At 32.1% G+C, this 12,894-nt stretch overlaps 1 protein-coding gene across 3 annotated transcripts in view; it reads left to right on the forward strand.

Moving 5' to 3' along the window:
• ANKRD13C (ankyrin repeat domain 13C) overlaps nucleotides 1-12,894 on the forward strand; it is a 79,208-nt gene that overhangs the window by 49,724 nt on the left and 16,590 nt on the right. For 2 of the 3 annotated variants that reach the window (XM_045522870.2, XM_010963415.3), the window contains 2 exons: nucleotides 4,347-4,478; nucleotides 7,511-7,672. In XM_045522870.2, coding sequence (XP_045378826.1) covers nucleotides 4,347-4,478; nucleotides 7,511-7,672 — 294 coding nt within the window. The remainder of the gene's footprint in view (nucleotides 1-4,346; nucleotides 4,479-7,510; nucleotides 7,673-12,894) is intronic. The other variant, XM_045522871.2, reaches the window with a different exon arrangement.

The following is a 12,894-nucleotide window of genomic DNA, read 5'->3' on the forward strand; positions in this document are numbered from 1 at the left end:
TATCCTCCCTTGTACTTTAATTCATCTCTAGATTACTTATAATACCTACTACAATGTGAATCCTATGTAAATAGTTGTAAATATAATGTAAATACTATGTAAGTAGTTGACTGCATGGCAAATTTAAGCTTTGTTTTATGGAACTTACCGGAATTGTTTTTAACCAAATGTTTTTGACCCTCAATTGGTTGACTCTGCAGATGTGGAACCCATGAATACAGAGGGCCAGCTGTATATCAGTTACCATCATATAGTAACATTAATTGCCAGCATATTGGGACTATAAATACTCTACAGGTCTTCTTATTACATCCTTGAAATAACCTGTCAAAATAAATGGTATCATTATCTCCATTTTATAGATGAGAAAATTGAGGCTTATAACTGTTAAATGATATCTTCAAGATCACACAGCTAGTATGCAATTTGGATTAGAAAAGGGAGAGAGTGGAGGCGGGGAAAATGGGCTTTTATAGTTATAGGCATACCTCGTTTTATTGCACTTCACAGATACTGCATTTTTTTTCTTTTACAAATTGAAGGTTTGTTGCTACTCTGTGTTGAGGAAGTCTGTTGGTGCTGTTATTCCAACAGCATTTGCTTACTTCATGTCTCGCTGTCACATTTTGAAAATTCTCAAAATACTTCAACCCTCAATCAGTAAACAGATTATGACTAGTGGAAGGTTCAGATGATGGTTAGCTTTTTTTTTTTAGCAATAAAGTATTTTTAAATTAAGGTATGTACATTGTTTTTTAGACATTATGCTGTTGCACCCTGAATAGACTACAGTATAGTTTAAACATAACTTTTATATGCACTGGGGAACCAGAAAATTCATGTGACTTTCTTTATTAAGCCGTATTTGCTTTATTGCGATGGTCTGGATTCCAACCTGTAATATCTCCATGTATAGTTGAGAGGTAATGAGAATCTAGACTAGGAAAATGTAGTAAATGATTAAGAAAGAATTAAAATATGATTTATATTTCCAAGAATGAAATAATATGACTTGCAAATAGTTTGTGTAGTGAAATAAGAATTGTAAAGATTTATAAGGGCGAGTATAGTGATTCTGTCTTTGAGAGCGAAATATTGATGGTGCCACTGATAAAATTGGGGCATTTGGAAAAAGAAACAGGTTTGAGGTTTTAGACGATGTTCATATTGAATCCGTTGCTAAAGTCGGTGTACTTGTTTCAGTCCTCTCTTTAATTAGACTTCTCTGAAATGTTTGCTATCCTCGGTAACGTAGCTCTTTAAATTTTCATTTCCTTGTGATTTAACCTTGGTCGATAGATGTTCTTTTCTCATATCCCCTTCTTCCTTTTTTTGCCTGCTTCTTTTTCTCTGCTCACCTCTTGAATATTGATATGCCCTTGATGTAGTTCTCATTTTTACAAATCGCCAGAATAATCTCTTGCATTCCCACAGCTCTCACTGCCTCCTATTGGTTGATGATTCACGGGTATATATTTGTATCTCAGATCTTCTGAGTGGGGACCTGTCTATTTAAATGCCTGATGGATATCATGTTTGTCTCCCAGGTACTCAAAAGTCAGCTTATTTAAAACTCAACTCATTATTTTCCCTCCAAGGCACCCTTTGCCCATTTTCTTTCTTTTGGTGATTGACATCATTCTTTATTCTGTGAGAAAACTGGGAGTTTTTTGGACATTTTTTCTTGTACTCTCATGTTTCCTAATTAGAGAGCATGTATGATCATTTCTGTCTCCCTCATGTATTATAATTATCCCTTTTATTTATACTGTTACTGCCATAATTTAGATATTCAACATGTCAGCTGAACTGTCACAGAAGTCTCATAAATGATCTTCCTGGCCCACTTCTTGTCTGCTTCTAAATTGTCTCATATATTGGAGATATGTTGAACATTGAAAACAAGTTCATAAAACTTTTCCTCCTTAAAGACACTTGAAAAGTTCCCTGTTCCCTGAAGAGTGAAATCCCAGTTCCTTAGAATTGCATGGTTCTTTCCATGAGCTGGCTTTGGCTCACCTTTCCAGCCTTTTTGTTACCTTGTTTTCATAGATACCTTCATGCTGAGCTCTTTGCAGTTTTTTCCAGGCTATTTAGTGCTTCATTCCTTTGTTTATGTTGTTTCCACTTCCTGGAATACCCTTTTTCTTGCACCCTTACCTCTATAGTGCACCTAGTTAGTATTACTTCCTCTCCTGCCAAGATACCATTGTTTTCTTTATATTCCCAGTAAATCTACTACCAAAGAGCTTGTAATGCTATTTTTGTCTACATAGTTTTCTTCTTTTTGGTTAAGCTCCTCAAGGGTATGGGGTTCTTTTAGTTGTAGTCTCTGTACCTAATACAGCATCAATACATTTAGGCCAGAGTTTGGCAAACTCTTTTTGTAAAGGGAGAGAGAGTAAATATTTTAAATATTTAAATATATTTGCCGATCAAATGATCTCTGTCACAGTTACTCAACTCTACTGTTATTAGCATAAAAACCACCATAGACAAAATATAAATGAATGAATATGATTGTATTCTAGTAAAATTTTACTTATAAAAACAGGTGGTGGACTGGATTTAACCTGTGGCCATAGTTTGCTGACCCATATTCTAGACTCTCAGATATTTACTAAATAATTTGAATTCTTGTGTATAAAATGACAACAGGATACTAACTAGTCAGTAGGTGACTTGGAAGGATGGTATTAAAATAGAAGCCATAAGGCTAGTAGTGTAAGTATTAGTTGATGTTATAGTATCCATGACTACAAGCAAGGGCATTATGTATTTAGGGTAAATGTGTATTTCAGGTCTAAAATAATACAGAAAAGTAGATTTTGAACAATAAACCTCAAGACAGGGCATACTTATTTTTTATCTATCTATATATCTATATATATGTAATAACTGTTCCTTAAATGTTTGTTGAATGAATGTAATTAACAACAGATCTTTTTTAGTGATGTAGTTAGGAAATAGTCCATGATTTATAGAAGAGTTCTGTTTCAAAAGTTTATTTGATAAAGGGATGTTTGAAACTTAAGGCAAATTTCTTTATAGGTATTATTGTATATTGTGTTGTTGATAAGCTAATACGTTAAATACAGTAAATCCTAATTGGTTTGTAATGTATTTACTGCATGATGTCTAACATTTTTGTAAAGTCATAACAGCCAAAATTTTTCTTTATGAAACAGTGTTCAGAATTAGTTTGTGTTACCAGGAATACATTTTTACCTGTTACAGCCTTAGCATTAATGTCAAGATTTTCTATCCTCCTTCACTTGTAAGGGTGAAGTAAATGGTACTGTCCAAGTCCCAAGATATTACTATTTTTTTCTATAGACTCACAGATTCAGAAATGGGCTATATCTAGGTGAAAGTTTTGTGGTGAAGGATAGAAAATGGGCCTCTTGGGAATCTAGAAATCAGGAGGTATGGAAACTAGAGCCTCTGGTCATTATAAGCCCTGTGGACAGTTCTCATTCTCTAATCAGCTCTCTAGGTTCTGCCTTTTTGATCTCTTTTCTTAGGAGTCCGTGGTCCTAAGTGTCAGTGAACCTCTCTTGGCCTATTATAGACTAGAACCTCATCTAATACCTGCTCACTTACCCTTCTGTACCTGATTACTTAGTTTTGTCCCTGAAGCAAGCACAAAGCTTTCTTTTTTTCTCATTTAAAAAATAATTATTGATCAGTTATTATATGCCAGCACTGGGGAATATGTTGAAGCAAGGCTACTAATTGAGCTTAGAAATCATGGGCTGACATTTATGGATTCCTTTCCTTTCTGTAAGTAACTTAGAGAAGATCCCATGTGGCCTCCTATCCTTTGTTTCCTCCCTTCTCCCCTCTCTCTTTCCCTCCTTCTCTTCCTTCCTTTCACTTAGAACTATTGAGAAATAAAGGCTCAAATGATAATGGTGGGTCTTTAGTTTAAAAAGAATTAAAGTAAGATTCATCTATATTTAAAGGGAAAAAACCTTCTTATGGACATTTTGTCTCAGACCTGTCTATTTAATTTTTAAAGTAATTTTTTACAATTATTCTACATATTCTATATTTCTATAATGGGTAATCTAATATTATTTCCATCACATATTTGAAAGAGTCTAAGAGTACTATATTTTTGTGTGTCCCATATTTTTAGATTTATAATTAGTCATAATTCTAATTTATTTATGAAGTTTAAACTTCTGTAATTGTTTTTAGAATAAATTGCACCTCATATTTTTAGAATCTGTCCTTTTTGTTTTTTGAAATCTGTAACATTTTAATTGTTAATATTTTCATATATAATACTAATAACCTTTGAAAACCTATATTCTTATATCTAACTTTTGCCCCTACCCCAGGAATCAGAGATGGAAACAGAAGAAGAGGTTGACATTTTAATGAGCAGCGATATTTACTCTGCAACTTTATCAACCAAATCAATTTCTTTCACACGTGCCCAAACAGGATGGCTTTTTCGGGAAGATAAAACAGTATGTGCAAATCTAGATTTTTACACTTTAGAAATTGTTCAGTATTTAATGTTGCCAAAATGCTGTGATGGAAATGCAGGAAGAAAGAAGTAGCTTACTTAATTGCTTCAACTAGTTTATTCTCTTCTCTTCGAATCCAAATAGGGAATTTTAATAGTTGATTACAGAGTTGGAAGATATTCTTATAGAAGCCAGGAGAGAAACTTCAGCTTATTTAACTTTTGTGTTGAAAAAGATTCTTGGTGTCAACTGGCTTGTTATTTTACAAGGAGCAGTGTCTTCACATGGTTCCATTATATTTCTAATGCTTCATTTCTTAAGAAGATCACAAAAAGGGATACACTTTTGAATTCATTTCCCTGAGCCTTTTTATTTTCTGCTTTTAAACCATTTACTTATCCAATATCTGTCTCTCAGTATTCTGTACATTTGATTAAAATTAAGTAAGTTTACATTTCTACAACACTGTTATTAAATTAAATTTCAGTGGTTTCCACATTAGGGAATTGTAGATTCTTTCTGTAATTCCCATTTCATCTGCATTTCATCTGTCAGCAAGAGGTCATATAAGATTGCTTAGAATATATTCAAACATTTAAAAATGGGATTTATGAAGAAGCATTTTATAAAATTTTAAAGTCAAGAATAACACATCAGGTAAGGGTCAAGATTTTAAGAATTATATTTATCTTTGATTATACACAGTAGAAATGAATATATCCTCATTTGAAAGACAGAAATAGCCTATATTAGGGTTCTCTGAGAAGCAAAATCAATAGACCCGTATCTCTGCCTGTGTATATATATATGTATCTACATGTAGATATGTGCACACATATAGAGAGGAGAGAAGGATGAGGGAGAGGTTGATTTATTTTAAAGAAGCAGCTTGCGTTAATGTAGGAGCTGGTAAGTCTGAAACCTATGGAGTCATCTAGGATGCCAGAAATTAAGGGAAGAGTTGATACGGTCTTGAGTTTGAAATCTGCAGGCAGGGTTTCTATGTTTTGGTCTTGGGTTAGAATTGTTTTTTTTTTTTGTTTGTTTGGGAAACATTAGTCTTTGCTCTTTAAGGTCTGCAGTTGATTGGTTATGGCTACCCACATTTGGAGGGTAATCTGCTTTACTCCAAGTCTACTGATTTAAGTGTTAATTAATCTAAAAAACACCTTCATAGCAACATCTGGACTGGTGTTTCACTGAATAGTTGGGCATCATAGTCTAGCCAAGTTGACATAAAAATTAACCACCACACAATCTTATACATAAAACTGAAAATCCCCTTTAACCATTACTCACTATCTTAGGGCCCTTTGCAGAAGGTTATCCAGTTATATATCCTCCAGACCTTTTTTATGCTTTATGTACATAAATATGTATCTATAATAAAATGTAGCTTTAATTGTGATATATTTTTAGTTTTTTTCATAAGGTGTCATAATATATATTGTTTTGTAACTCATTTTTTTTAATCTTAAGTATATCTTCTAGTGTTTTCTTATCAGTGGTACTACTTCATTCTCTTTAGCAACTGGATAGTATTCCATAGTATGTATATATTGTAATTTATTTATTCAGTCTCTTATTTTTGGACATTTAGATAGACACACATTTGTGTCCATTCTTCTCCCATTATAAATGATGTTACATTTACTATCCTTTTATACGCTTTTGCACTGTCTGTTATAGATAGCAAGAAATAGAATGCCTGGTTATGGAGAATATACACTTAAATTTTTAACTGATATGATGATTTATTTTTAATAAATGATTTTTCATTATAAAATTTCAAAAATTGATCTTTATCACCTGAGTGTTTCCAAACCACAGAGAAATTCTCACTGTGAGATCGAGGTTCATCAATTTTCCTCTCTAAGCCTATTTGGCAACAAGTAGTATTATAGGATTCCCAGTTGTGAGATCCTACACTGCAGTCCATTTCTTGGCCTGAAGTCTTATTTGTTTGTACTCTGTTCTTCTGGACAGCATTAGAAGGATCACTTCAAGAGAAGATAAAAATTGAAGCTGCTGTTCATCTAGCGCTACTGCTAAGCAGCTCAAAGCTCTTGAAGAGCATCTAGGTGATCTTCTTAAGTCTTTGACAGGTAAGGAGGGAGTCAGTATTGCTTATGGTTCCCATTTTATAGGTAGAAACAGGTACAGAATGCTTTGCTTTCTGGTTACTGGCAAGGAAGCCACCAAAAGCAAAGTGGAAATGGAAACATCTCTAAACACATAGTTTTGGAATGACAGAAAACAGCAGCAAGATGGAGACCAGGTGATTTTGCATGCAGGTAGAAATAGGAAGCTTGTTTTGAGTAAGTTATTGATCGTATTTTTTGAGGTAAGGTATTTCAAACTCTGACCACCTGTGGGTTTGCAAAGGTGAAGGTTAATGTTGAATGAGGAATCTTTTCTTAATGTCCTTTTATTCCATTTGAGTTTCCCTATCCTCTGTCCATAATGTAAACACATAATTGTATTGGTGAACAAGACTGCACTGTTACTCTCTCTTTGTTGAAAGCAGCAAGCAATTGTGACTTGAAGTTGGCTCCTATTAGAGAATATTGGAACAGGTAGTTTTAGCTGTACTAGAAATTCTTATGTGACTTAGATTGTTTCTTTTTATTCTACTTTTTTTCTGTCTATAAAATGGGAACATTAATTATCCCTGACCCCTCCTTGTTACTCATGATATTTAACCATCAGCTAAATAAAGTTTTCAGATAGCTTTGTGCTACTTGGGAGTAGATTGTAAAGAATACTATGTGGTATTTTTATTTAGTTTTAATTCATTTGCAGATTAACTATCATACATCTTGTGTATTTTAAATTTTCCTTTACAAATTTGAAATGTGTACTTTTGTATATTTTTAACTTAATAGAATGTATAATTTGATAATTTCAAGTATCAAAGGAATATTTATTTTCACCTAAATGTTACGTGCTTATGGAAAAATTGTATATTTGAAACAAAATCTAAGGTAAACTTAACTTATTTTATTATTTTGAAATATTTGATTTTGTTTTAGGAAAGGGTAGGAAACTTTTTGGCAGACTTTTATCTAGTGAATGGACTTGTTTTAGAATCAAGAAAAAGAAGAGAACATCTCAGTGAAGAAGATATTCTTCGAAATAAGGCCATTATGGAGAGTTTGAGTAAAGGTGGAAACATAATGGAACAGAATTTTGAGGTACAATTTTTACTTTTCTTAGCTGATGATGTTCTAAGGAGAGAGAGGGTGGACTTCATGCCTGGCTCTCCGTGAGTCTGTATAAACACACTCAGAGATTTTGTTTACCATGTACCCCCTTCTCTGTGATATAGCCTTGGTGATTTTTTTGTGAAGCTGTTCTTGGTTTTTGAGTCTTCACTAATGACTGGATTAAAGTCATTTTAAAAGCATAAAATCCATTGTTAATTTTTAATCCACAGACCTTTGCATATATTTTTCCTCCTCCACTAACTGAAATCTGCTGCTGCTTTGTAGGCCTTGCTAAAAATCCACCTACTTTATGAAGTCATTTCTAGCCTATACCTTCCTATAAATTTTTTATTCAGTATGTGTTTGTTGAAAGCATGCTACATGCAAAGAATTGTGTGACGGTAGAGAAAGAGGAGGGGAAATTAAGGAAATACATAGGTATATGAGACATGGTAATTGCCTCTGCAATCTTATTCTCTAATAAGAGATTAATTGGATGGATTCTTAAATTTATTTTTTATTTTAACAATTTTAGACTTTTTAAAAAAGTGCTAAAATAACTCCTTCCAAAGAATTCCTTCATTAAAATTCCACAAATGTTCAATAAAAATGGAAAAAAATGATTCCCAAATGTTAACATTTTACTACATTTTTATAGGGGTGTTTTTTAAATTGTAGGGTGGGGGACCCCTTAGTAGATTATGAAATCAATTTAGTGGGCTATGACCACCCTTTTTTTGTTTGTTTTTTAAGGAAGTAGTATCTAAATAAAGATAATAGAGAAAAACTATAGCACATAGTATGGGCCATTATTACTTCATAAAACAGTAGTGTTAGGGGTATATGCTGTGTATATGTGCATATGTGGGAGTGCTGGGTTATAGTGTAAAATGTGAGTCACAGTTGTAGTAAGATTAAAGGCTGCTATGAGGAAGCTTGAATTCCTTGCATGTTTAATCTCTCCCTGTGGTATTGTGCCAGATTATGTTTTAAGAATAGACACTTTTCAGAATAGTATACCAGGCTTCAGCTAATTCATGGCAATACTGTGTGTGCCAGGAAAATGATATTATTGTTTAGAAAGTTCATGCATTGAGTGAATCAGCATAGTTTAGTTAAATGAGTACAGTATGTAAAGTATTTAAGAATCCTCATTAGATATTTAAAATTGTGATCATCCCAGTTTAGTATGATCCTTTCCCCTTCCTGCCACATCTTTTTTGCAGTCCCATTTTTCTTTTGTCCTTAGGATAGAGCCTCACTAGACTTTATTTTCCAGAAGCCTCCTGGTATTTACTGATCTCTGGATCAGTAGGAGATATAGGACATGATATGCTCAGGAAAAAGAAATGGAGATGAACCGAGAGAGGGAATGATAAGCTTAGTTCTGACAAAGCTGCTACCCTCTCCCATGGTTGACCAGACAGAAAGGCCACTTTTTTGGCCTTATAATGTGATTTAAATTTTATTACAGTTAATGATCTTGTTGTAGTGGTGCTTATTGCAACCTTTGTTTAATTTTGGCAGCAAACCATTTTGGGATGAGTACACAAACTTATTTTCTTTAGGGCAGAGATTGTAACCTGATGCACTTGAATTGTTAAAGAGGTCTTTAAATGGCATTTTAATTAAGTATAGTTTTTCACATTGAAATTAAAACATAGTTTAATCCCAGATACCTATATAATAGAACAAAATAATATGAATTAAATTAAATAATTAAGCTTTCGACTTCTGATCAGAAATCAAAAGAAACAGTTCCTTGAACTTTGTATTTCTTGTTGAATGTTTAAATTCAACTTGTCAGTTTCTATGAAAGGTAAAAAACTTGGAGGAATTTTGATTGAGATGGTGTTGAATCTATTGATCAATCAATTTCTACATTAAAAGCCTGCTTGATTTTTTTTTTTAATTCAGATTTTTGTTTTGAGATAATTCTAAGTTCACATACATAGTTTAAGAAATAAAACAGAGAGATTCCAAGTATGCTTCACTCCAATCTCACACAACTGTAGTATATTGGCATTTATAGACCAGATACAGATCATTTCTATCACCACAGTACATTTCTGTCATTCTCCTGTTTTCCTGTTTTAAGCATACCTACTGCTTATACACATATTGGGGGGTTAGGGTTTCAACACATGAATTTCAGAGGGACATAAACAGTCAGTCTGTAACAGATAGTATGTAGTGCTATCTCATTGTGGTTTTATTGCATTTTCCTAATGGCTAATGATGTTGAATGCTCACCTTTTCATGTGCTTACTTGACATCTGTATATTCTCTTTGATGAAATACCTCATCATGTCTTTTGCCTATTTTCTAGTTGGGTTTTTTTTTTTTTTTTTTTTACTACTGAATTCTTGGAGTTTTGTATATTCTAGATCTTTGTCAGATGAGTGTTTTGCGAATATTTTTCCTCCACTCTATAGTCTGTCCTTTCATCCTATGAAACAGGTGTTTTTTAGAGAAAAAATTTTTAATTTTGATGAGTTCTGAATTATTCATTTTTGTTTTATGGCTTGTGCCAAGTTGAACTCTGCCTAGCTCCAGATCCCTGAGATTGTCTCCTTTTTTTTAGTTAAAGTATTATGCCTTCACATTTTACGTAAGTCCATGAACCAGTTAACTTGTATAAGGTATGGTGTTTAAGTCAAGGTTTGCTTTTTTGCCTTGAATGTCCAGTTGATCCAGCATCTTTTTTTGAAAGGGCTATCCTTCCTCCGTTGAATTGCTTGCTGGTATTTTTATTGGGGTTGTGTTGAACTTATGTAGGGAGAACTGATATCTTAAAAATTTAAATCTTATTTTTCGTGAATGTGGTATCTCTCTCCATTTATTTAAATCTTCTGTAGTTTCTCTCAGAAGTGTTGTATAGTTTTCAATGGACAAATCTTACACATATTTTATTAAATTTATCTCAAGTATTTTGTGCTTTTTGGTGCTTTCACATGATAATGTTTTAAAATTTTATTTTCTAGTTCTTTGCTAATATATAGAGGTACACATGGTTTTTCTCTATTGCTAAATTCATGTATTAGTGATACAGTTTTCGGTAGATTCCTAGGATTTTCTACAGATAAAGATAGTTTTATCTTTTCCTTTCCAATTTTTGTGCTGCTTATTTGTTTTTCTTGCCTTATCACACTGGAAAGTAACATTGGTATAATGTTGAATGAAAGTGCTGAAAGTAGCTGTCATTTCTTTTTTCTGATCTTAGAAGGGATTTTTTTTTATACTAGTGTTAATTCAAAAAATTTTTTAAATTAAAAAAATTATTTTTAATCTGGCATAAATAATTCATTAAGAACTACTAAGAGCTATGGCTTTAGTTTTATTTGTTACCTCTATATATCTTTTAAGATTATACTTTTAGTTGTTTTAAAATAAAGAAAAAATATATCTCACTATTTATTGCTTGGACTTTTGTTAGAGAAGACTTGAAGAATTATATTTGAGAATCTTTTTGGAGTTTAGTTATAAGTACTTAGAAGAAATTTAAAGAAAATAGTAATTCTATCAGAAATTCTTCTATAGATATAATGTGATTTGGTTGAATCAGGTAAGGTGCAGGATATAAGAATATCAAAATAGAATTGATAAGTCTAATTATAAAAAAGATACAAATAGCTGTCTATTTTTTTTCTCTCTTAGACACAGAATTTACTAACACATGGAAAACAGCAAGGAACTGATACCAGTTTAATTATATTCGTCAGTGGGCATTAAAGGAAAAAAGAAATTTTTGTATGTGTTTTGTAGATAACTTTAGGAATATAGTTCCTTTAAACCTAAATAATAAGCTTTTTGGGAAAGGTATATATAAATTAACATGCAAGGTTTAAAAATAGGACGTCAAAGAGTAAAGGAAGGAATGTGTCGAATTCAAGAGACATTCTCATTGTCATGGTGAACTGTGCTTAGAAATCTTAAAAAGAGTCTTAGAAAACATATTATATACCAATATTGAAAAATAATGACTGCTGGGTCACTGTGGGTAATATAAAAACAAATCAAGTGTGGAAATTGACATATGCTATATTAACTTGCAAATCAAGTCAAATATAGGTTAGTATGTATTTTAATTAGTGATCATTATGTATAAAGCATTATATTAAATTGGAGAAAAACAAAGGAATTTTCAGTGGCTTAATCTGAATGGAGTACCCTAAAAATAAATTTGGCTTCTATAGTTTAAAAGTTAAATCCATATTCATTGCAACAAGTTTTTCTTCCCTGTTTATGTTGGTTTAAAACATTGGAGTTTTTGTTGGCCTGGGCATTGTGTTAAGTATTTTTTCATATATTATCTCATTTAATTATTAATTATTACAGTGACCTAATGAGATAATTGTCATTGCCTAATTTTATAGAAAGGAAAATGAGGTTTGAAGAAATTAATATATTTGAAGTCACAAAGCTATAAGTAGCAAAGATGAGTTTTGATTCTAGGACCCTTACCCAAGGTCTTGTTCTTGCTCTAAGTATATTGCTTCCCAGCCTGCCTTTGTTATACTGTCTTCTTTCTGTGTACCCACATGTTTAACATGTCTTAGCAATTCTTTCAAAATTTTGTGAAGTTAAATATAGAAAATGATTGAGGCAACCTTACTATTGGCAAATGTAGTAGAAATCAGTATTGTGCTATTTTTTCAGTGATGTGTATAGAACACATATTAATAAAAATATATTTTTGGCTTTGGAGCATTATTGAAAATTTCAACAACCTGGAAAATATGTATGACTATTATTTTCAGAAGACATGAAAATGTTATTTTTTAGAGCCACATTTTAATAGAATTTCAGTTCTTAAAAATAAATGTCTAGTCCTTTTCAGAATGAATTTATATTCTTTATTCTAAATAAATAGATTTTGGGTTTCTTCTTCCAGCCAAACATTTGTTTTAATTTGTATAAGAAATAGCTTATAGGTAGCATTTAGGAGAAATCATTTGCCATTTAGAACTAACTTTGCTGTGCCATCCTCCTGTTCTCTCTTCTTTCCAAATGTGGTTCTAATATTTGGTACATATTTTTGACAATATTTTTATAGTAAAATTTAAGTGCTCAGAAATTCTTATTTCATGAATACTTGCTCCTATGTTTTTGGTGTTTTTTTCTCTTTGTTCTAACCAATTATTGTTGGAAGAGGGAGCAATGCCTCATTTATACCTTAGACAGTCATTGATAAAAACACTAATAACTTT

This window comes from Camelus bactrianus, chromosome 13 (genome assembly GCF_048773025.1).
Source record: "Camelus bactrianus isolate YW-2024 breed Bactrian camel chromosome 13, ASM4877302v1, whole genome shotgun sequence".
NCBI lineage: Eukaryota > Metazoa > Chordata > Mammalia > Artiodactyla > Camelidae > Camelus > Camelus bactrianus.